This window comes from Ursus americanus, chromosome 2 (assembly GCF_024610735.1).
Source record: "Ursus americanus isolate L20-20 chromosome 2, mUrsAme1.1.p, whole genome shotgun sequence".
NCBI lineage: Eukaryota > Metazoa > Chordata > Mammalia > Carnivora > Ursidae > Ursus > Ursus americanus.
In genome coordinates, this window is record NC_142128.1 from 21,265,493 (window position 1) to 21,290,096 (window position 24,604).

Consider the following 24,604-nt stretch of genomic DNA (forward strand, 5'->3'; position numbering starts at 1 on the left):
TTGGTAGCAACAATGACTCAGGGAGGTTGGTGTATCGGCTGGCCACCTCCTTGTCTCCAAATTTAGGTGACGCTAAATGCAGACTGGTCCTCGTTACAGTTCCTGGCACCAGCTGGTAAATAACCATATCCAGTGGCCGCCTGTGCTCCGTCTCTGGTCCTTACTGTCCCAGACTCTTCCTGGGGGTCCCCAAGATTGCCCCACAGTCCAGCAACTAAAGGGTTAAAGCTGGGCAGAGCGGGGGACACAAGGCTGTTCTGACCCTTGGTGCACACACATTAAAGACAGCCAGTGTTTGAATATGACCTCCGGCCATTCTCCAAATAGGACTTGCTTCTAGAAGGCGGGGGTGGGGGGTGCGGTCTGCTTCTGCCCCGTCTCCTCTTGGCATTACCCTGCACCGGCATTCAGTGGTCGGCAGTGAGTTCTAATCACTGAGCTATTTCTAAAGACGGGGGTTGACAACGGACAGCCCCGTGTCAGGCTGCGGGAGACCTCGGGATGAAAAACTGCTCCTCTTTCTGGACTGTCAATTCGGCTTGAAGATTAGTAGGGAAGACACATTTTTTTATATTAAAATGAACATGGATATAATAAGGAGGAGAGAGCAGAAGTCACATGAATTTTTAAGTGTAAACGGGAGACAAGACTTCAAAGACATTTCAGCTCGCTGAAGGCGGCTTCTAGGGATGGTCCCCCACCCCTCGCCCGACTCCCCAGGGCCATGTTTTCTTTCTCTCGGCCAGCAGGGACATTTTGGTGGCAAAGTTTGGGAAGCCCCTAAAGGAAGTCTCAATAGGGTGGGAGGAGGGGGAGAAATTCAAAGAGAGGCTTCAATGTCAGAGGAGATTAAGGATGCAGGGAGCCAAGGGAGTTGCCATTTATAGGGCGCTTCCCATGTGCCAAACCCCGTGCAAAGTTTTAATATGCACATCTCAATTATTGCAACAGACCCGCTATTAAAAAAATTAACCCTCTTTTAAAGTTTTTTTATTTAGTTTTAGTGATCTCTGCACCCAATGTGGGGCTCGAACTCACAGCCCCAAGATCAAGAGTCGCATACTCTTCCAACTGAGCCAGGTAGGCGCCCCTGACCCTCTTTTCTAGATGGGGAAACTGAGCCAAGAGAAGGTATGTCACTTCCCACACTGACAGTGCGAGGAAATGGCAGAGGTGGGATTTGAACCCAGGGCTGTCTCTTGGCTACGGTGCATTTAGATTTCAGGAGCACATCTTGGGAAGGATGAGAGGTAGGCGGGCAATCCCTTTCTCCCAGCCGCTGGACTGTCAGCTCCTTGAGGGCAGATCTAGGCTGGTCTCGTTCACTGTGATGGCCCCGTGTCCTAGCCGAGAGCCTGACCATAGCAAGAGTGCAGTGCAGATTCACTGAATGAGAAAGTGAATCGGGTTGGCGTGCGAATTCAACAGTGCAATGTCTCGTCGTGAGCAGTTACTGTGTGTGAGGTCCTGTTCTAGGCACTTGGCAGATACTAACTCATGTCAGCCTCTTAATAGCCGCAAGGGATCAGGCCATGATTACCCCCACTTCTCAGATAGGGAAACTAAGTCACAGAGAGGTTAAGAGACTTGCCCAAGGTTACACAGCTGGGAAGCGTAGAGCCAAGATTTGCACCACGCAGCCTGGCTTCAGAGCCCACGCTCTTCAGCCTCACGCTTAGTGCCCGCCCGGGACTAGGCGCTCAGTAAAGGTCCTTGATTGCTTGTCCCAAACCACAGATCCTCAGAATAGCTGAGCAAAAAAAGAGCCTTAGAGAGTGGGGGATCTTCTGAAACTTTCACTTTATAGGTGGATAAACTGAGGCTTTTGGGGTTCCTTGGGGAGATAGGGGTATCCAGGAATAGACCCCAAGCTTCTGGCTTCCCCTTCTCAGGGCTTTCGCCACTGTCCCTCATGTTTCACGGTTCCCATCCGTCTGATCCACCTGCCATCTCTCACAGTACCCCTTGTGAGAAAAAAAGTTGCTGGTGACACGTTCTTTTCTGACAATCCCCTTGGGGGACAAAATAATGATCTCCTGTAAGGGAAACCTGAATGTCAGCACAGTGCATTATCCTCCAGGTCGGTCAGAGCCCAGGGGGTCTGCATGGGCCACCAGTGACTAGAAAGTGCCTCAAAGCCACACAAATCCCTGGGTTTGCCAGTTGTTACCAACAGGCCGCACAGAGCATGGTCAGGGGCCACGGCCACCTTTGGGCTGACCACATCCCCATGGCAAGATGGCGGCTCTGTCCCTGGTCTGTTGCTGGAATTGGTGCCCAGAGACTTAGAACTGAATGCAGTCCAGCTTCCTCATTTTCCAGAAGGGGACACCATGAGGAATGAATGGGAGTGAGATCTTAGAGGGGGCAGGACACTGGGTCTCAGACTTTGGAACTATATTGTTGCTGTTTTCCAATACTAGAAGAAGATATTGGGGTGCCCCGGCTGGCTCAGTCGGAAGAGGACGCAACTCTTGATCTCGGGGTTGTGAGTTCGAGCCTCACGTTGGGTGTAGAGATTACTAAAAAAATAAATAAGTAAACTAAAAAAAAAGAAAGAAAATAATATTGTGCTTTTTATGCTCAGCCTCCTTCCAACAACACCATGAAGTGGATACTGTTATTAGTTAGGGAGCGATGGAAATCCAGGGGGAAGAGAACATGAGGCGGCTGGAGGAGGATTGGACATGGAGGGAGGAGCGAGAAGGCGGTGCATGGGACCCCTTCCTGAGCCAAGACCGGCTCCCATCCCTCTTGCCACCTTCTGGTCAGACCAGCTATTGCTTACGAGGCCTTCCCAGAGAGCTTCTGGGGCTGCTGGCTTTTTACCAGAGTCGCCTTGAACAATGTGAGGGTCTGAGCCCTTGGAACGTGGCGACATATCTCAAAGGGCCAGAGACATAGGTGAACATGTCCAAGTGAACAGAAAGTTAGACCCCGTTAAAACACGCTGAGCCAGTCTTGCAGGTCACACATTACCTACGCCTGCCCCTCTATGTGCAGGCATAGACAGTTGACCCTCAAACAACACGGGAGTTAGGGGTGCTGACCCCCCACACAGCCAAAAATCTGTGTTTAACTTCCGACTTTCCAAAAACTTAACTGCTAATTGCCTCCTGTTGACTGGAAGCCTTACCAGACACAGACAGTCAATTAACACATATTTGGTATGTCATATGTCTTCTATACCATAGTCTTACAAGAAAGTAGGCTAGAGAAAAGAAAATGTCATTAAGAAAATCATAAGGAGGGGAAAATACATTTAGACTACCGTACGGATTTATCTAAAAATCCGTGTATAAGCGGAACCCCGTGGTTCAAACCCGTGTCTTTCCGAGGTCACACACGCTCTCTTACTAACCAGCCTCTCTCTCCCTCTGAGCTGACCCTGCCCCCCATCTCCTCTTTTCTTTCCATCACTACCTGCCCCCCCCCCACCCCGCGTGTCAGCATCTTTGGTTCTCATGAGAGTCTTTGGCTCCTCATTCTTAACACAAGTCGAGTATTTTCTCGCTCTTTCCCTGCATGGAACCCCGGATAACGTGCTTGGTCCTCATGGCCCCGGTGGGGTTGGGTGTCTGGGAGCATCTCAGTGCTGGGGCCAGAGGCTCACCTGCAGAGACAAAAAAGATGCCTGCGCTGAGGATGACGTTGTGTCTGCTTCGGTGAAACTCACTGGCTGCCACGCAGAGCCCGCCGAAGAAGAGCAGCGTGACGCTGAGGATGGGGAAGACACTGGAGGCTCTCACGGCCCCTGCGGAGAGAAGTGGAGACGGTTCCACCCGCAGCCCAGACGGCAGAGCCTGCATCTGAGGTGGGCGTGAGACCAGTACGGTTGCTCAGGGCCCCGCGCTGGGGCTAAGGCTCTGGAGTCACCGTCCTGAAAGTCTTCATCATTTTATCTTTGAATTGTGTGTGTGTGTGTGTGTGTTCCACTCAGTGTGGGCTCCACTCAGTGTGGAGCCCAGCGCAGGGCTTGAACTCACGACCCTGAGATCAAGACTGAGCTGATATCAAGAGTTGGACAGTCAACCACGCAGGTGCCCCTTGCGTTATGTTTTAGAAGGGAAGTCTGATGGGCTAACGGAGCGTGCAGTGGGGGGGCTTGCAGCTTTGATTCACAAGGGATCCCACTACCCGTCAGCTCTCCACGTCCCCCGGGATGGGACCTTAGCTGCCCGTTATTCTGCCCCAGCCAGCGATCCCTGCCAGCCTTCCTTCTTGGTGGGGGCTGGGCACAGACAAAGGAACAATCGAGGTTAGGTGCAAGCCCCAAGCACCTGCAAAGCTATGCATTCAGCATTTACCCTTTGAGTGTCTCTGTTCCCCGCCCCCCCTGGGGGGTAGCATGCCATGAAATAGCAAATAAAAGACACTGTGACAGATCAAGAGAGACAGAACAGAAGAAAAGGAAGAGCTGTTTTGCCTGTGTTTTGAATGAGGAGCCTGGGCATTTCATTTGCACGGGACTCTGCCAATTATGGGTCCAGCCCTGCATCCCGAGACTCATAGCAGATCACACGCTGTTCACCATATTGCAGACTCTTTCCCAGGACACACCTCCATCTGCATGGCGCTGGGTCTGGCAATCCTCACTTAATACCCACTCAGTCACCGAAGGAACAAATGAATTGATTCATTCATTTAGCAGCGCTGCCGTGCACTTACTAAACGCACACCATGCTGGGTCCTGGGGTGCCAACGGAAATGCGTGACAGCCACAAGGGCACGGGTGCTGCCCGGCAACACAGAGGCTGGCTGGGGCCTGGAGCAGCTCCTGGAGGCCCCTGCGTTAACTCTTCTGTTGCCGGATCATGGAGGGGCCCTAAGTTCTGGGGGAGGGGTCCTAGGGTGGGGGTCTCAGTAGTCACCCAACCAGTATAAGGGTATTTCCTGCTATGTCCAGACCAGAATATACCAGCTGAACAAATTCCGTGTTCATTAATGTACAAAAGAACCAGGGTGCCTGGCCTCATGGGGCTCCCAAGCCTGTTGAGTTGACAGAACAGCTGCATATTTGCAGGACCCAGTGCGAAATGAAAATGCGAGGCCTCTTGTTCCAAAATCATCCAGAATGTCAAGCTAGTGACAGGAGAGCATTGACCACTGTGGGGTTCTTGGAAGGGTGAGCTCTCGAGGCCGCAAGGGCTGTGGAAGCTAGACTTGAGCTGACGGCGGCTGGGGCCGGGATGGTAGGCTGGGGGTGGCGAGAAGTTGTGGGACTCAGGATAGATTTCTAAGGTAAAGCCACCAGAATTGGCAGCGGACAGCGGGAGACAGAGGAGCTGAGCACCACGCCCATGTCTGGTGCTCGGCCGCTGAGCCCGGGGTGCCACCCAAAATGCCATGGGGCACAAGCAGGTGCAGCAGTGGTGGGGGGATTTCAAAGCTGAACGTTCAAGGCTTTCAAGCCCCGTATTCCTGGTGACTCAACTCCTGCTGTTTCTATTCGCTGTTGCATGGAGGTGCTTACGTGCCAGCTGCCAAGCTCTTTTTACGTTAGGACTGGTGTTTTATTCGGTCTTATGGAAAAAGTTTTCTGGAAGTTTGGTAGCCAATTTAGCTAACAGGGCTGCCTGGGAGGGGTGATGGAGAAGTGGGGTGAGGGTCTGAGAGCACACGGGGCTGATGTTCACTTAATGAGAAGAAAATGAAACAGTCCTTGCTTTTGCTTAAAGACAGCCGCCCTGAGTCACCCAGTGCTGGGATCTGGGCAGAGCCAGGGCCTGATACAGCGTCCCTCCCATCCTTCTGCTTCCAGGGTCAAGTTTTGGGAAAGGCTGGACCCTTTGCTTCCTTTAGTCCTCAGGTTGAGGGGTATCCCTGGGGAGGGACTCTGGGGTCCTAGGTGGGCACACGACTGTGGGCATAGCTTATTTATAACTTCTCAATATTTACACATATGACCTACAGGTTTCCATTTGGACCCTCAGCCCAGGGCCCCACAAATATCACGGGTTGATCTGCCTCCAGGGGTTTCAAAGGAATTCGAACATGAACAAACATTTAAAGCGTTCATTTGCATTGGGTATTGACAGGAATTGCTCGAATATGCAATGTGATGAGTTCAATTGATTAAAAGAGTAGTTAAAAAAATTTTTTTTGTAATGTATGATTATGCCCAAAGGAAATAATTATGGACATTTGATGCTATTGAACTGCGTTGGTTATAAAAACGCAAATTCGATATGGGTGGCTAGGAGATGTGTGAAAGTGGTTGCAGTAACCCTGTGGCAACCAACTGGTGGCCAGACCCCACTCTTTAGCCCACAGATGAGATACATGGTTGCAGGTTTCTGCCTCAGGACATTTGCTTCTGCCACTTTCTCCAAGTCAGTGTGATCTACTCTACTTTCATTTTAGCCCAGGGGACACATGGAGGCTTTGGAACAAAAAGGTTTTACTGTCTTCCCCCCTCCCTTTATCTCCTCCTTCCCTGCCTTCCTTCCTTTACTTTTTCTCCTCCCCAAACCATGTGGGGGTAAGTTGAGGTCTTAGAGGGGTGGGGAGGGCAGTTTGTTGCGGTGTAATCCTACCACGGGCATCGCGGCAGGACCTGGCTAAGTCCAGGGCTGTATTACGGGGAGTCTCTTGTCTATAGGACTCGTGGGCTAGTGAACCTTATACTCTACGGTGAAGCTATAACCCGACAGCACTTGAGAACGAGGAAATGGCAGAAAAATCAATGTGCCGAGTCCCAGTCCCACTGCGGGGCGGCCACAGCAGGAACTGGCAGCTCACGCATTGGAGGGGTCTGGAGAGCCCTGCGGGAACGTGCCCCTGGCTCTGTGTGGTGGGGTTGGGGATTCCAAAATTCCTCGCAGGACATCTGTGTGCTCGTAAAGGCCTCCCCTGAACCTTAGCCTGGTTCTGTGGCTAATGGAGAAGCATGGGTGGACCGTCGGATGGGGGCGAGGACCTCCGCTTCCCAGAGGGGAGCAAAGTATTTTGTTGAAAAGCAATCGACCCCTGGGAAGAACTGAAAATCAGTTTTGCCAGTTGTGAAATAGAAGTTATAGCTCTTTCGCCTCCAACGGGGCAAACATCACAATGTTTCATTAAAGCAGGAAAGAAAAACAAAAATGATGGGCACTCAGTAAACAAAAACTTTAAAGCTATTCCTCGGAGGAGGTCCAAGTACAAAGCTACATCTCTAAATACGCCCTGTGCTCCCCGTACCAAGTTTTTCCGAACTGCTGGCACAAATCCTAGTAGGCATTTGGGTAAGTCCTAGTAGGTGCATAAGGACTGGAAAAAGAGAAATGGTATGTTTAGGTTTTAGAAATCAGCTGAAAACTGACTTTCTCAATCGCCTCTGCTACAGTAACTATACTGACTAACATTGTTATATGACTCAAGGCTCATACATCTGCCGACTAACAGGTGGGAGCAGGGCTACAAATGGTTCTAATGTTAAAACCACTCTTCTCGAGGTACAAGTTACAAACGTAATCTTGAATAGGACAATTTCTTCAAGTTTTTCTTTATAATGGCCGTTAAAAACAAAAAAGGGCAAACCTTACATTTAACATTCCCTAATAATAGTCAATGCCTTTGAAATTCCCCTTCGAGGGAACTTGACAGGCATTCTTGTTGAAGAAGTTAACATTGAGATGACATGAAATGTCACAGTCTCTCCGTGCCAGGATCAATGTTGGATGCATAACTGCCACTGGACTTTGCTATTGCCTGTCCCGAGCAACGGAAAAGGGCTTAGCCTCTATTGCTTTATTGGCTCCCTGTTGGGCCCTGAGCTGAGCGTAATGCGCGAGAGTTTATTTAATTTTCATGAGCCTGTCACGTAGATGACATTGTCATCTCCATTTCTGACTAGATAAGGACAGAGGGGAGATGGAAAGGTAAAGCAGTGTACCCAGGTTTAACCCAGCAGCAGAGAGTCAGGCAGGGCATAAAAGCCCAGGTCTAACAAGAGCCCAGAGCCCTCGCGCTAAGGCACCGCACTCTGCTCCCTCCCACGGGCTGCATTTGTGACAGTCCCACGTCATATCCAGGTTACCAGCCTTGGGACAATCCCAGGAAGATGCTGGCCCTGCCCCAATAGGACTGAAACTGCAGACAGGCAAATCTGGGTTTGCATTTAATCTCCCAGGCCTTGCCCCTTAGGACTGTGCCCATTAGCACCTCACCCATTAGCACCTCACCCATTAGCACCTCAACTCAACTCTCTCGGGGAAGGTGAAAACTTGTATTCCAGTGGAAGAAAATTCCTTAGATTTTTTTTCCTAAGCAGACTAAAAAGAACCTTTCAGTTTTGACTCACCTACTTTTTCCCCTTCTATTTCTAGTTCATTGACATTAAAGAGACTTAGGTATCAGAATCACTTGAACGTCTCTGTCTGGTAGCGAAGGTCCCCGGAAGCTCCTTTGGAAGTATCCATTTCCAGGGGTGGGTACTGACAAGCCTCCGAGGCAGCTGGGTGACTGCAGGGCCGCCCCCACCCCCTCCAGGGGAGACCCCAGAAGTGGGAACTCACGCAAGAGATACTCTGCTGTGTCTTGTTCATAGTCAGCGTCTTCGGGGAAGTGATCGATTTTCTTGCACACTCCTCGGAAAGTCCCTGTGGAAACAAATGACGGCCTGAGCTGAGGGGAGGAGCCAGAGCCCCTGAGGTGAGCCTGGGTCCTCACCCCCACCTCGAAGATCCTTCCCTGGTTGTTGCGGGCTGCGCATATATTGGCCCATCAGCATCTGTCCTAGGGCACAAAACAGACCAGTAGAGGAGGGGAAAAAAAAAAGAAGCAGAAGACGTCGCTTCCTAGAAAATCTGCTTCCTTGATGTTGGGATCTTCGGAGAAGGGCAAATAGCTCTCATTCATTATGATACTGAACACAGTCATTCACGATAAGGACTGTCTTGCCTTATCTATCCCTCGGCCTCTCCCGGGCCCCCGCCACTGGTGAGGGGAAAAAGGAGAAGGAAATGGAGAAGGAAATGTTTGTTTTGCTTTTTAAGATTTTATTTATTTATTTGACAGAGCGCAAGCAGGGGGAGCGGCAGGCAGAGGCAGAGGGAGAAGCAGGCCCCCCGCTGAGCAGGGAGCCCAACACAGGGCTCCATCCCAGGACCCCGGGATCATGACCTGAGCCCAAGGCAGACACTTAACCGACTGAACCACCCAGGCGCCCAGGGAAATGGAATTTATATGTAGTAATTTTCCATTTTGCAGACGAGGATTTTGCTTGAACTCACACAGTTCCAGTCAAGATCTGCTGTCTCCCAGGTGTCAATTCCGGGCATGGATTCAGGAGTAGCCCACAGTCCCTGATGCTGCTGGTATCCAACACAGGACATCCCCTCCCACCTCCCCTCGCCCCCGGTCACAGCCTGCTGTGCTCCGCCGTGTGGCCCACGCCCTCGAGAGGCACAGAGCGCACAGGTCCATCTTGGGGAAACCGCCAACCACCACTTCCTTTTCTTCCTTCAATATCGGTTTGACTTAAATCATTCTTGGTGTTTGATAATCCTTGTGGGTGTTTGTTAACTAGCCAATTAACCCATCTCTGGGGCAGCTAATGGCTCTGCCAGTTCTTACAAATGACAACAATTTCAGAACTCCTCACCATAACACAGCATGGAATTACACATCATTGTTCTTGTCCCGGCCTGAGAACGTGGTGGGGAGGGGGAAGGGCAGGTGATGTTGCGGACAGCAGTTCACGGAGATCTGGCCTTATATTTCAGGCCAGCTACTGCAGGCATTAAATAAGGCCATATATGAAGATGAGATAGTTTTTGCAAAACTCTAGGCGTGTCGTGATTGCGGCCAGCACTTACTAAATGCTTCCAGTGGGCCAGGCACAGAGCTGAAACCTTACATCCCTTCTCTCGTTTACTCTTGTCCACCGCCCTGGGAGGTAGGGGCTCTTAATACTGACATCTGATGATGAGGTAACCAGATCACAGAAGAGACTGAGGTGTCACAGCCGGAGAGGAGAAGAATCGATCTCTGAATTCAAGCTTCAAAGCCTGTGGTTTTCACTGTTGCACTATGGACGGTAGCCATTATTATTATGTCAATAATTGTCTTAAAATAATGAGTGCCATGCATTTAACCCAGCTATAAGTAGGCTCCAAGCCAGAGGCATTTCCCAATAAATGCGAGGCTGTATGTAAAGGACCCCCTTGATTCTGATTCTCTGCTCACCAGGCAAAGAATGGACTCAGAACCAAGAAGAGGGGTCCTGGAGAGAAGACTTGACGACTCCAGGATATTCTTGGAAGAAACACAAAGTCTTAACTTCTTCCCTGATATGAAAAAAAGGCTTCATTCTTCTCTTGTTTAGATTTTAGAGTTCCATTCACATACACCTGTTTGTTTATAAGCCCCATTCCCTTCTGGCAAGCTGGATAAGAAATCAGAATAAGTCACACATGCTGAGCCCATACCTCGGACCAGGTGCCATCCTAAGCCCTTTATGTGTTTTACCCCCTTTAGCTCTCAAAACAGCCTCATGAGGTACCTGGTATTATGATCCCTTTTGACAGGGAGGAAACAGGCTCAGTGAAGGGACGCCGCTATAAGGGGCGGGCTCAGATGGAAGTCTGCCCTACTCCAAAGCCAAAGCTCTTAACCACTATCGTGAGTTGTACTCTCTTCCAGCAACGTCCTTCGCCAGGTGGCTTTATCTTAATTTTTTTGTCCACCCCCAGCTCTTGATTGTGGCAATGAACTGGACCAGTGGTTTTTCCATCAACCATGTTTTTTCCACGATCTACGTTGGGGGCTATGGAGCAGGGCAAAGGCGGTGGTTGTGGGACCAACTATTGTTAGCTGTTTGACATACACCACAAAGGCTTGCTTGCTTGCTTGCCTAAAGATTTTATTTATTTATTTGAGAGAGTGAGAGAGCACACAAGATGGGGGGGAAGGGCAGAGGCAGAGGGAGAAGCAGACTCCCCTGCTGAGCAGGGAGCCCACTGCAGGACTCGATCCCAGGACCCTGGGATCATGACCTGAGCCGAAGGCAGACACTTAACTGACTGAGCCCCCCAGGAGCCCCCACAAAAGCTTTCACGGGAAGAAAGTTTCAGCTGAAGACGAAACATGGATTCCACTAAGACAGACCAGTCAGAACCAGGTGGGAATAAGGAGCCGCACACATGCCTGCACCTGCTTCTGACAGGGCCTTTCCCAGCGTGGGTTAGGGCAGCTGGATCCTAGAGCCTAGAGCTGCAAACACCAGAAGCTCCTGGAGAAAGAGTCACCAGTATTTAGGGTCTAAAGCAGCCTACCACCTGTTCCCGCGCAGCCCCTGGGCTAAGAATGGTTTCTGCATATTCAGACGGCTGGAAAAAAAGCAAAAGAAGAATATTGTTTCACGACATGCACAAAACGATATGAAATTCAGATTTCAGCGTCTGTAAACAGGATCGTATTGAAACACAGCCACGCCCCTTTGTTGACGGCTTCCCCCCAAAATGGCAGAGTGGAGCCGCTATGACAGAAACAGCAGAGCCAAAAATATTTGCTCTCTGGCTGAGGTAGATTTTGCTGATCCATGGTCTAAAGAGCCCTGTCCTGTGAGGTAACACGAAAAGAGGTGTCTGGGCCTTCCAGGGGGGGCTGGAGGACATCGGTCAGGCCGGTTCTTCTAAAGGACATAACGTCTAGGGCAAATCTGGGTCACGGAATGTTTTGTTTGGCGTTTTGGCTTGTTTTGTTTTATTTTTTTTATACCTGCAGTATTTTTTTTTTAAATTCAATATGCTCCTGCAACTTAAAATTCAGGATCTGTCACAGGAAAGCCTCATTTGTAGCTTCTCTTTAAAAAAACGGGGAGCTCTGTTCCACATTTCCACACATAAACCGTCCCCTGCAGCTGGGCTCCTGGAGCCCCTGTAGGCCCCGGGGACGAACTTTCCAGCTGGTCTAATTCCCCAGCTGGCCCTACGGCACTTGAGGCACCTAAGGCGAAGGACCTCCCCAAACCTGTCTCTTCTTCCATAGAATGATGATAGTAAGAAGAACACCGTCGTGGAGTTGTCGCGAGAATTAACTGGGGCTACGAGCGTAGACAGAGCGTCGGTCGGTATTCTCAGCATGTACACTTTTAATCAGACGATGACGTAAACCACTTAGGACGGCTCTTAGCACCTAGTGAGAACTCAATCAATTCTCGCTATTACTACCATTGGTTTTGGTAGGTATTTTAGGATCAGAAGAGACACATTGGTGCTACGAGGAGATTTAAAAAAGCAATATAAGACGGAAGGAACTCAAGAATTTCCCCGAGGAAGACTCCACGCCGAAGACGAAGTTTCTGGCACCACAAGTCACACACTCATCAAAAAGTGAACTTGGCCATTCACACAAGGAACATATTGCCAGCTCCCAGAAATAACCACTATTTAGCATTTCTGGATATTTCCTTCCAGACTTTTCCCCCCCTCCATGCTTTCACACACAAATCGTTCTATAAAATTGAGATCATGCTGTTCTTCTCACTTACATTTTCTCAGGAGTATTTCCCCATCTCAGTAAATCTAAGAAAAATAGGATGGGGTAGGACTTGCCTGCGAACTGCAGAGGACGGAACCAAGAGAGATGTTGAAAACATAGACCCTGCAAAGATGAAGTCAGGACATGGGGGCAAGCACTGTCCCAGGCCCAGGTTAAGCCAAGGCCCTGCGGCAGAAAGAAGCAGGACCCAGGAATGGGGTCAACCAGGAGGAGGATCAGTGGGGGCTGGCCTGTGCAGGTCCGGTGGTTACAGGGGAGAGGCGATGGGAAGGTGGGGGGGCAGGTGTGAGAGTTAGATTGTGAGAACACACAGACCCCAGGACCTCGAGACCCCAGAACCCCAAGAAGAGGTCCAGAATGGCAGATAGAGCCAGTACAGAGTTCCTGACATGGTGAACACTCGCAGACACTGGTTTTCTGGTGAAAACAAGCCTCATCCTTTGCAGAAAAGATCATGCCGATGGTTCATCTCTGGCTCAGACAATGGAAGAACACGTCCTTCGTAAGAGGAAGGGGACTGCCTTTCAACCAAAAATCCTTCTAAAAGGCCAGACTGTAGAGGGGCACCTGGGTGGCTCGGTTGGTTAAGCATCCCACTCAGGTCGTGGGATCGAGCCCTGTGTTGGGCTCCAGACTCAGCACGGAGTCTGTCTGAGACTTTCTCTCTCTCTCCCTCTGCCCCTCCTGCTCGTGTTCTCTTTCTCTCTCTTAAATCAATCAATAAATCTTTAAATAAAAATAAGATAAAAGACCAGACCCTAGAAATATTCCCATTAAAATCAAGAAGAAGATAGAATGCCCACCATCGCCTCTCATATTCACCACGGTTCTATACGTTCTAGTGCGAGAAGAAGTAAGGCAGAATCAAGCGTAACGAGCAAGAGAAACAAGAGGACAAAATTATCATTTTTTTCCGCTGAGGGAATAGTCTACTTGCAAAAGCTCAAGGCCATTTGCTGGATAAAATAGTAGAATGAACGAAAGAGCTCAGTCAGGTGGCTTCTTCCAAGATACTAAACCACGCAAGGAAGTGATGATAATTAAGTCATTGTGGTACTGACACTTAAAAGTAACATGGGTTAGAGTATTTTTCAATGCAGAGAACTATCCCAGGGAAAATAAGAAGCAGTCCATTATCCCGTGTTCTGATAATCCCCGTTAAATTAAAAGAATAGAGGTGTTCATAGTTGGAAAATTCAAACAGTACACCTGGAAAGGCATAAGATTGAAAGCGAAAGCATTTCCCTCATCCCCGAAAATTCGTTCACCTGGTAACTCGGGAGAATGATTTCTGTTAACTGAATGTTGAATGAATCATGTCTATGCTGAGATCTGAAGGGTAGTTAAAAGTTCGTCAGAGTGAGGGAGGTGCCTTGCTTCAGGCAGAGTGCGACAGCAAGAGCGTTGCTGAGTGGGAGAGAAGTCATTCGGGAACTCAGAGTAACTCAGGGTGTTCAGAGTATCGGTGGTGGTCGGTCTGGGGGGCAGATCCAGTGGTTCCAGGGGAGAAGTGGTAAGACGGTGGGAACTGGGGTAGGACAGGTGTAAGATCTGGGCTGTGAAGATCGGTTGGTTCAACCTTTGTCCTTCCTTCCCCTCTCCCTCCCTAGGAATTCAGGAGAAGATTCTGGGCCTCAGCACTTACGTCCTCATTGGGGAGAAAGTCTACAGACTGTAAAGGGATGCTTTGAAGGAAATCAAGCTGGATGATGTGATGGTGATCCTGCATGGGGTAGGGGGAGACGGTGAGCCATTTGGGGCAGGGTGGTGGCGGGGGGGAGGGGGATATTTGGGCTCCGACCTGCATAAAGAGAAGGAGCTGGTCCTGCGGAGAGCCAGGGAAACGGCTTTCCAGGCGGGGGTTGCTACAAGTGTGCAGGCTTAGAGGTGGGAAGGAGCTTGATTAGTTTGAAGAACAGAAGGGAGGCCAGCGGGGTGAAAGAGGGACTATTGCGGCAGGTTAACCGGGTCACACCGTAGAGAGAACAAGCCTAGACCACCTGCTATGCCAAGTTTGGGCAAGGGCCAGATAGAGCTTTTCTGGGTCATCTAAAGACAGCTCTGCTTAAGTGTTTTTGGCCTTAAGTCCGGAAATACTGGATCCGGAGCAGACAGACTGGGGTGGGGGGGGGTGCGGACAGTGGAGGCATGACTTCACTTCCCTGCCCTTCTCAAGATCGCAGTCCTGAAGGGAGACCCTTCGGAGGGGCTGCTGTCCCCTGGATGTCCTTCCTCCACAACAGCAGACCTCTAGGTGGTCTTCTCGGAGGGGCCCCCACGTCTGCCTCCTCTGGACATTGATGGCCCACACCGATGGTCCTGGGGCAGAATTTGGTGGCTGGGGCACCTCCCAACCTAAAAAAGGGACATCACTTCTGAGTAGTCTCTGGGCAGTTACCATGGGCTCGGAGTGAGGAGGGACGCTCCTAACCAGCCCACCCAGCCCGGCGGCAGTGCCCAGCACCCGGTGCAGCCCGGAAACCCTGCCAACCCAGTGCCCGGACGTTGGCACCCATCTCAGCCACCAGCCCAGCTGGGGCAACCAAATTCCAAGCTCCCAAAGTCCAGCTCGGAGTTCAAAACCAAGGCCAGCTGGAGACCAGAGCCCTGGGTCCAGAGACAGAGGTCTTTTGTTAGGTCCCCGTCATGATGACTTGGCCTCAAGGAATCAGGAAAGAATGAACCTCGGGTTTGTTTATGTACCAGGAACACTTAAGAAAGCAAAAGTGACTGCCTGACTGTAAGCAGGTTGGGTTCTTGGCATAACAGCAGATCTCTATTACAGTGGAGGAGAATACCTTCAAACAGTGGTTTTCAACCTGGGCTGCACATTGGAAATTACTGGAGTAGAGGCTGGAAAACACAGAGATTCCTGCTTAATCCATCTGGGCAGCTGGAGTTTTGCAAGCTCCCCAGATGAGTCTAACTGTTCAGTGGAGGTTGAGAACCACTGCCTGCAAGATGAGTCCCCTCGAGGCGCCTGGGTGGCACAGCGGTTAAGCATCTGCCTTCGGCTCAGGGCGTGATCCCGGCGTGATGGGATCGAGCCCCACATCAGGCTCCTCAGCTGGGAGCCTGCTTCTTCCTCTCCCACTCCCCCTGCTTGTGTTCCCTCTCTCGCTGGCTGTCTCTATCTCTGTTGAATAAATAAATAAAATCTTTAAAAAAAAAAAAAGATGAGTCCCCTCGAAAGTAGGGACCTTTATTTCATAGTAAATAATGAGGTTCAAAGACGTGCCTTCCACCTGTATCTCGAAAATGAAATGATCGCTTATGAGAACATGTTTATTTTGTCTTATCTTTTCTAACTATGCACTGGGACGAACAGAAGAGTAAGCTGTGTTGATTTTCGCTGGGAAGGGAACATACTTTTTTCTGATAAAATCACATGAGAGTCCAATATGAAATCCTTCACTTTCCCAGATGGATTGCAAAGTTTGACTTTCACAGCAGGATCATAAAGTAGGTCCCTTTTTGCAAAAAATACTTGAGCACGTCATCATTCTCTCAAGAGCTTCTCTTAATCCTTTGATATTCAAATCACTGGATGTGCATAGCACATCATCCTTGCTGTTGGTTTTTTTCTTCTTACATTGCTCACGGGTGTCCCTCTGCCCGGCTCGCGGGGGCCCCACGGCTGGCATGGCGCGTCACTCCTCACGTCCGTTACCACAAAGCTGTGTGTTTTGCTAGACATGCAATCTCACTTTGCAATCGTTTTGCCTCTATTTGCATCGGATTGTCCCATGTTGATAAGAGCTAGCAATCAGGGAAAGGCTGACGACAAAGACTGAGAATTGAGGGGTACAAAACGGGGGGTGTGGAGTGGGGTTGGGAGGGTGTTTTCGTGGAGCCTGGTTTTATGTGTGGTCAGGCCATTAGTATGAATACGCACATATTCATATTAAGATAGAGTTTGCATGCTTGTCCATGCAACCTGGCAGGTGTGGGGATTTGGGGGATGAATTCCTGAATAATGGGGACCCTGAACTAACCTAATCGGTCTGAGGACGATCAAGCACGCGGGGTATCGCAATTGCAGCTCGCGGCTTCTAATAAGACAACCATAGGAATGGGAGTGAGTGAGTTCCGCAGGAAGAAACATCCGCTTTTGATGTTACTGAGCTGCGGCTGGTGCACATCCCGATTCACTCTTTTGTTCAGCGCGTGTCTACGGAGGTGCCTGCTTTGTATTAAGCTCTGTCATCTCAAGCAGATTCCCCTCGGAGTGTGGAGCCCGATGTGGGGCTCGATCCCATGACCTTGAGATCAGGACCTGAGCCAAAATCAAGAGTCAGACGCTTACGCGGCTGAGCCACCCAGGGGCTTTCTAGGAAGAGGGCATCACTAAGCAAAGGCCCCAGGGAAGGATAATGCTGAGTGTTTCCGAAACCCAGAGAGGTGAGTAGGGGGAGAGCAGGTCCGCCAAGGAGCCAGGCGATGCTTTAAGCAGCTGAGAAACACAATCTGATTTATAGTTTTAAAAGAGCTCTTTGGACGCCAGGAGCTTGCGGAGCCGCGGGAATGGAGGGCGCCTTCAGAGGAATCATTGAAAGCCACCGTGCACCCTTTGAAGAAGTAGCTGGTGACGGGGGTGGAAGGGCAAGGCAGCCAGAGTCCTTCCTTATCTGCCCAGAGAGAGATGCCTGATGGAGAGAGCGCCCTGCCCTGGAACCCCGCTGAACAAGGAGCCCGATGTGGGGCTCGATCCCAGGACCCTGAGATCATGACCTGAGCCGAAGGCAGACACTTCATTGACCGAGCCACCCAGGCGCCCTTGTTTTTATTTTTAACAGACTACTTTTTAGAGCAGTTTTAAGTTCATAACAAAATTGGGCAGCGGGTACAGAGATTCCCCAAACGCTTCTGCCCCCACACGTGCACAGCCTCCCCTGCTGTCATGTCCCTCTCCAGAGCGGGACCTCTGTCCCGAGCGATGAACCTACCTCAACACACCGTCATCACCCCAAGTCTCTAGTTTGATGAGGGTTCACTCTCGGTGTCGTACACCCTATGGCTGGGCGGACGTTCAGTGACACGTACCCACCATGACACAGAGTGAGTTCACTGCCCTAAAAATCCTCCGTCCTCCACCTGCTCAATCCTGCACCCCCTCCCCAACTCCTGGCGACCACTGTTCTTTTGACTGTCTCCATAGTTTTGCCTTTTTCCAGAATGTCAGAGAGCTGGAATCATCCAGGATGTAGTCTTTTCAGATGGGCTTCTTTCCCTTAGCAATGTGCATTTAAGTTTCTTAGCTTGACAGCTCATTTCTTTCTAGCGCTGAACGACACTCCATGGTCTGGAGTTACCCCCATTGTATTTATCCCTTCATCCACCGAAGGGCCTTTTGGTTGACTCCAGGTTTTGGCCGTTAGGAATTAAAGCCACTGTAAATAGACGTGTGCAGGTTGTTGTGTGGACATAAATACTAAGGAGTATCTGGGTAAATACCGGGGTGTGTAATTGCTGGATCACATGGTAACAGTTCCGTTTGGAAGGAATTGCTGAACTGCTTTCCAAAGTGGCTCGTTCCATGTTGTTTTCCCACCAGCAGTGAAGGAGTTTCTGTCACTCCACATCCTCGCCAGCATTTGGTGCTGCTACTGCCCCGGATTTTGACCATTCCAATAGCTGTGGAGTATCTTGTTGTTTGAATTTGCCCCGCCTGACGACATATAGCGTGGAGCCACCTTTCATACACTTATTTGATATCTGGATAATTTCTTTGATGATGTACCTGTTATGGTCTTTGTTCTATTTTTTTTTTTCTTTAAAGATTTTATTTATTTGACAGAGAGAGACAGCCAGCCAGGGAGAGAGGGAACACAAGCAGGGGGAGTGGGAGAGGAAGAAGCAGGCTCCTAGCGGAGAAGCCTGATGTGGGGCTTGATCCCAGATCGCCGGGATCATGCCCTGAGCGGAAGGCAGACGCCCAACAACTGCGCCACCCAGGCGCCCCGGTCTTTGTTCTATTTTTTAATCAGGTTCTTTTCTTATTGCTGAGTTTACAACTTCTTTGTATAGTTTGGCTAACAAAATATCAGGGGCGCCTGAGTGGCTCAGTCGGTAAAGCCTCTGCCTTTGGCTCAGGTCATGATCTCAGGGTCCTGGGACGGAGCATCAAGTTGGGCTCCCTATTCAGCAGGGAGTCTGCTTCTCCCTCTGCCCACGTGCCCCCCCCCAGTGGTCTCTCTCTCTCTCTCTCATATAAATAAAGTCTTTTAAAAAACCCAATCCTTTATCAGATGTGTCTTTAGCAAACACTTTCTCCTAGCCTGTGGCTTGTCTTCTCATCTTCTTGACATTGTCTTTCCACAAGTTTATTTTTTTTAACACTGATTTGGCACTTTCTTCATTAAGAAACAATAATTCAGTATTTTTTTTAAAGAAGTGGCATGTCTTAACTCTTGAGAGAGCTGGGTTCGGGCTTCTGCCCCTGCAAACTCTGTAAACATGTTGCAAGATCAAATCCACAATAGCGGAGCCTATGTTTAAACTGTCTGTACAGAAAGTCACGCTTTTTGACATTTTGTGCCATTCTGACTCTGCTTAATGGAGAAAAGGGAGAGGGAGCCTGCTGGATCTGTTTCCCGCCACTCTGGACTGCTCATTTCAACCTTCACTGGTCAGCTCTGCCCAGCGCGAACGGATTTGCTCCCAAGCAAATCCATCCCAGGCCCTGACATTTATCCAGCATCTTTTACTCTCTTCTATTCATTAAGCATGGGTGGTTGCCATGGCAACCATTAACTGCACCTGACATCCAGGAATAGTTCTGGCATTTTGAGCAAACACCACACTGGGATTTAGTTCTGCAAGGTAACCTTGCAACCTGTGCGGACGCCGTGGTCTCTCCCCTGCACCTGAGCTTCGCTCCGGGCTCCTCTCCTGGCTCAGGGCCTGGGGCAGGAGAAAGAAGGCGGGTCTCCCTTTTGATAGTCCCCGTTCCCCTGCCCACTCACCCACCAGAGAGTTCTTGAGCTGCGATATGATGGAGGCGTGGGGGGGTGTCTCTGGGTGGGTGTAAGGGCAGCAGCGTGTGTGATGGGGTAGGGGTGTGGGTGGAGGGGGCATCGGGGCTAGCAAAGGTGGATGCAAATGTATTCCAGAAAAGCAGAGAACGGAAAGGGGTGTGTGGTGCCGGGGCGCGGATGCGACTACAGGTGCGCGCTGGTGAGGGTGTGACTCTCGCGTGTGGTGAGGGTGTGACTCTCGCGTGTGGTGTGTGTACTTACGTTGCACTTGGAAGGAAGCTGTGAGCTTAGAGTAGAGCCCATCGGACCTTCTCTCCTCTTTGCCGTCCCTCCTTGTACTCCTCACACCTGTCCCTCTTGCTGTCCTCCAGATCGGCCATTTTCTAACTTTAATATGTGTGTGACTGGCCTGGGCACCCCGTGAAAGGGCAGGTTCTGACCCTGTAGGTCCGGGGAAGGGCCTGAGGCTCTGCCCCTTCTGGCATTTCTAACCGGCTCCTGGGCGCTGCTAATGCTGCTGGTCCGGGGACCACACTTTGAGTAGCCAGGCCTGGTTCTTGGTCCTGGCTGAGCCCAGAATCACCCCAGAAACTTTTAAGTAGCACTGGTGCCCGGACACCGCCCCCCCCACCCCGGAGCTGCATCTGAGGTTCCAGATGTGGGTGCGGTGTTTTTGAGAGGCCCCACCAGACGATTTGAATGTGCAGGGGGTTGAGAACAGCGGCCCTTACTGTTCCTCTAACATGCGTTTTATGTGTGTGAGGCCTTTGCGTTTGCTGCCCTGTCCGCCTGACCGCTCTCTCCTGGCCCTCTGTGGCGCTGGCTCATTCTCAGCCTCAGATCTCTGTCTGCTTTGAATACTTCCAGTCACTTCCTTCATAGAGCTTATGGTTATATGTGAGCGTGCTAATTATCTCACTTGTATTTATTGCCTTGTTTATTTTCGGACTCCTTCGCTGGGAGATAAGCACCACTGTATCTCAGACATCTTACACGAGACCTCGTACAAAGTAGGTAATTTGTAATTATTTGTTGAATGTCTGTCTGCTGTGTGTTGCATCCGAGGGAATCTCAGACAAGGTGGCTTCCCGTGGGTTAATGGCAAAAGTCGTGCTTCTGTGTGATCTGACCCTTGCCCCGCTGCAGCTCCTTCTACCCACACTCCTCTTGCATAAGGCTTTGTTTTTCTCACCTGCCTCAGGGCCTTTGCACCTCTTCTCTGTCTTCCCCCTACACCCTTCTTCTATCCATTTTCCATTTGATTAATTCCTACTTGTCCTTAAGATCTTACCATGAGCGTGTCCTCAGGCTGATGCCATCTAAATACCTGTTTCTACTGCACTCCACGCTTTTCTTTTGGGGGGGGCATATTATAAATAAATTATTGTGGGTTTCATTACAGGTCTGTTTATGCTCCACTACTATAAATTCCAAGAGCGCATCTCCATCTTGTTTCCTGCTGTCTTCACACTGTGGCTGGCACACAGTAGGTCATTAAATAAACAAATGAGTAAATGAAGGGATGAGTATTAGTATTTCCTCCAAATCTAGATTCTTCTCAAGTTTCTTATGCTAGCATCTCTTCACTGGCCGAGATCCTCCTTTTATTCCAGAGCCTTTGAAAGCCTGGGCTCTCTGCTTTCCCCTTTCCCTTCTTCCCTCACCCAGGACTGTGGCTTTTTTTTTTTTAGAAAGAGGTTCAGGTTCACAGCACATTCCCCATTCCCCATGTCCCTTTCCTGTCCCCTGGGTGTGGCCAGCCAGCCTCAGGCCTGGAGCCTACCATCAGGGGTCATTAGCTAGGCGGGTTCAGGACCAGCGGGCTGTGGGGAGATAGCGCGGAGTGTCCCTGTCTGATGGTCAGGGAGGCTGAGGTCACTAGTCAGTACCAGGACCCCGGAGCAGATGTCTGTTCTCACCGCCTGAGACGTATCCATTCTCCTGTCTTCTGCTAAAGGGCACCCCAACTCCACTGTAGGGAGCCATTTCTCTTTCAATGCAGCCTGTGTGTGTGGCGGGGAGTAGCCCGAGCCCCGTGGTCAGCTCCGGGGTGGGCATGTGACTCAGTCATTGCCAGGGTCCCAAATTTGCCTGGCTGCTGTGGTTGGCTACCAGAGTGATTGAGTCAGGGATGGGCACGTGACCTGGTGGGCTTGGCTAGGGCTGTTGAGAAAGAAACCTGTTCTTTCCCATTGGGTTGCTCCGGCAGTAGGCTGGAGCTGGAGCTGCCGAGGGCTTCCTCTTGGAGAGGGCAAGCTTGACGGCGGATCCAGGTGAGAACATAGAGCTGAGAGGCATTGACGGTCTGAATCTTGATGACATCGTTTGGACCCCCTGGATCCAGCTATGCCTGAAGTCAGTTAATCCTTGGGTGTTTCAGTTACATAAGCCAGCAGTTTTGGCTTCTTATGATTATTTGAAATGGGTTTCTGTCATTTGCAATTGAGAGTTTTCACAAATTTGGGATCACCTTTTTGGGACTGTCGTTTCTATTATATATCAACTGCTCACTATGTCACTAATGATAATAATAATGAAGTGAAAAAATAATAATCATGAATAAAAGAACAATGATGAAATGAAAAAATAAAAATCATGAAAGATTTTGTTATGTGCCAAGCCCAGTTCTAAGAACTTTAGATCTAACTTTCTAATTAATTAATTAATTATTCTTAAGGAGGCTCCATGCCCAGCGTGGAGCCCAATGCAGGGCTTGAACTCACAACCCTGAGATCAAGACCTGAGCTGAGACCAAGAGTCAGATGCTTAACTGACTGAGCCACCCAGGCGCCCATAGATCTAACCCTTTTAGATAGGTATTATTATTATTATATACTCATTTTCTTGATGAGGAAACAGAATCATAGAGAAATAAGTAACTTGCTCACGATGACACATCCCATCTGTGGCCAACTCAGGATTCAAACCCAGAACCTGATTCCAGGGTCCTGCGTTTCCTGCTCCTCTGCTATGGCCTCTCTCTCATCTCCACTTGCTGTACTCAGTGTTCGAAGCATGTTCTCCCGTTTCCTCCTTGTACCACACCATTTGAAAGAGAGCGGCTCTTGTTATCACCTTATTACCAATGTATAAATTGGGTGCACCTGGGTGGCGCAGTTGGTGAAGTGTCTGCCTTCAGCTCAGGTCATGACCCCAGGGTCCTGGGATCGAGTCCTGCATCGGACTCCCTGCTCAGCGGGGGGTCTGCTTCTCCCTCTGCTGCTTCCCCTGCTCATGCTCTATCTCTCTCAAAAAAATAAATAAAATCTTGGGGCGCCTGGGTGGCACAGCGGTTAAGCATCTGCCTTCGGCTCAGGGCGTGATCCCGGCGTTATAGGATCGAGTCCCACATCAGGCTCCTCTGCTGTGAGCCTGTTTCTTCCTCTCCCACTCCCCCCGCTTGTGTTCCCTCTCTCGCTGGCTGTCTCTATCTCTGTCTAGTACATAAATAAAAAATCTTTAAAAAATAAATAAATAAATAGATAAAATCTTAAAAAAAAACCCCACAAATGTATATATTGAAGTTCAGAGAGGTTAAGTATCTTGTCCAATTAACACAGCCTGTGAGAGGCAAATTCACAGCCTAAATGCAGGTCCTTCTGACTCCGGTATCTGAGTGTGCTCCCTTGTGACTAACTAAGCAGGGGCTCGGGAACCAGGCTCTCCCAGACCCTAATTCCTCCATAAGGTCTTCTCCGGGCGTGAGGGTTCTCAGCCATGCCACAGCCTCAGCCTGTGCCCAGCGTGGATCCTTTTCTTTCATGAAGTAAGGGTCTCATCCTTAGGAACCCAGGGCTCCTCTTCCTTTTACTCTGTAAGTTTTTCTTACTTACGTCCTTATCAAATATTTCTTGCATAAATGAATGAGTGTGCCTCCTGCCGCAAGGACCAGGTTGGCCACCAGCTGCTACCACATTTCAGCAGTTACTGATGCATCTAGGAGGTGAGGCTGATGCAGGCACGGCTGGATCCAGGGTCTCAAAGAAGTTCATCAGGATTTGATCTCTCATCACTCCTCTGTGGTTTCAACTTCCAGCAACTGTCTGAAAAGCTACCCATTGAAAAGAACCAGTGGACTCCGGAGCAAAACGGATTTGTCTCCCAGTTCTACTGGCTTTGCCCCAAAGCCGCACTGCAAACCCAGCTGCTCAAATGATCCTTCCTTCCTGGTCTCGGTGTCCGTGTTTGTGAAATGCAGATCCCTGGTCTTACCCTTCCTACCTCACAGGCTTGCTCTGGGAATCAAATGAGGTGATGGGAGCAGGTGACTGGCAGACTGTGGGTAAACCAGGGGCAGCTGGGGCCACCCGGTCCTTGGGGACAGCAATGGCCGGTCAGTGGTGGCCTGGGGGAAACAGGCAGTTTGGGAGGCGGGAGAAGCTAATTGGCTTCCCGTATTTTGAAGGCAGAACTGGCCAGACTAGGGGTGGTGGACGTGGAGGGAGAGAAGAGGCATCAGGGGTGTCTGAGTCTCCCGCCTGTGGGACTGGACTGGATAGCGGTTACCAGGAAAGGAGATGGGGGGAGGGGCAGGTTGAGGAAGGAAATTACAACTCTAAGTTCACGGCCGGAAGACTGAAATTGCGTTCATGCACACTTGAGTTTGTGAGCCGCAGTCTGTATCCAGTAGAAACAGAGGCAAAGACGTGCGTTCGAATCCCAGCTCCACCACTTCCCGTGGAGTGGTTTACTTTGCCCGCACTTGAGTTTTCAGTAAACGAGGACACTAGTAGCTTTCTAAAAAGCTTTCTTGTTGCGGTTTGTCTCTCAGAATTCAATCAAATAATGGATGCCTGACGCATAGTGCGTGCTCAATAAAGGTTAGTTCTCTTCCCTCTGCCCTTCCCGGCCAAGGCAAGATCTCTCTCTGGGGGGGTGATATTTACCAATATTAATGTGGGGAGATGAGGATCTTGACTGAATGAGGGTTGCTGTGGTCCACGACGAGTCAGGTGCTTCACATAAACACAGAGTCACAGCCGCCCGGGACGGCCTCTGGCTCTACCGCCCACTGGCTCTTCATCCTCGGGCAACTTACTCTACTTCTCGGAGCTTTAGTTTCTTTCGCTTAAAGCGGGTGTACTGAAGGCATCCTCGGCGGGCTGCTATAACTGTCCAAGGGACAGAGGAAGAGCCAGAAAGCT

At 50.1% G+C, this 24,604-nt stretch overlaps 1 protein-coding gene across 1 annotated transcript in view; it reads right to left on the bottom strand.

Moving 5' to 3' along the window:
* CACNG3 (calcium voltage-gated channel auxiliary subunit gamma 3) overlaps positions 1-24,604 on the bottom strand; it is an 81,035-nt gene that overhangs the window by 2,377 nt on the left and 54,054 nt on the right. Inside the window, exons 2-3 of the mRNA XM_045776484.2 lie at positions 8,496-8,579; positions 3,614-3,754 (exon numbers count right to left, since the gene is read on the bottom strand). Coding sequence (XP_045632440.1) covers positions 3,614-3,754; positions 8,496-8,579 — 225 coding nt within the window. The remainder of the gene's footprint in view (positions 1-3,613; positions 3,755-8,495; positions 8,580-24,604) is intronic.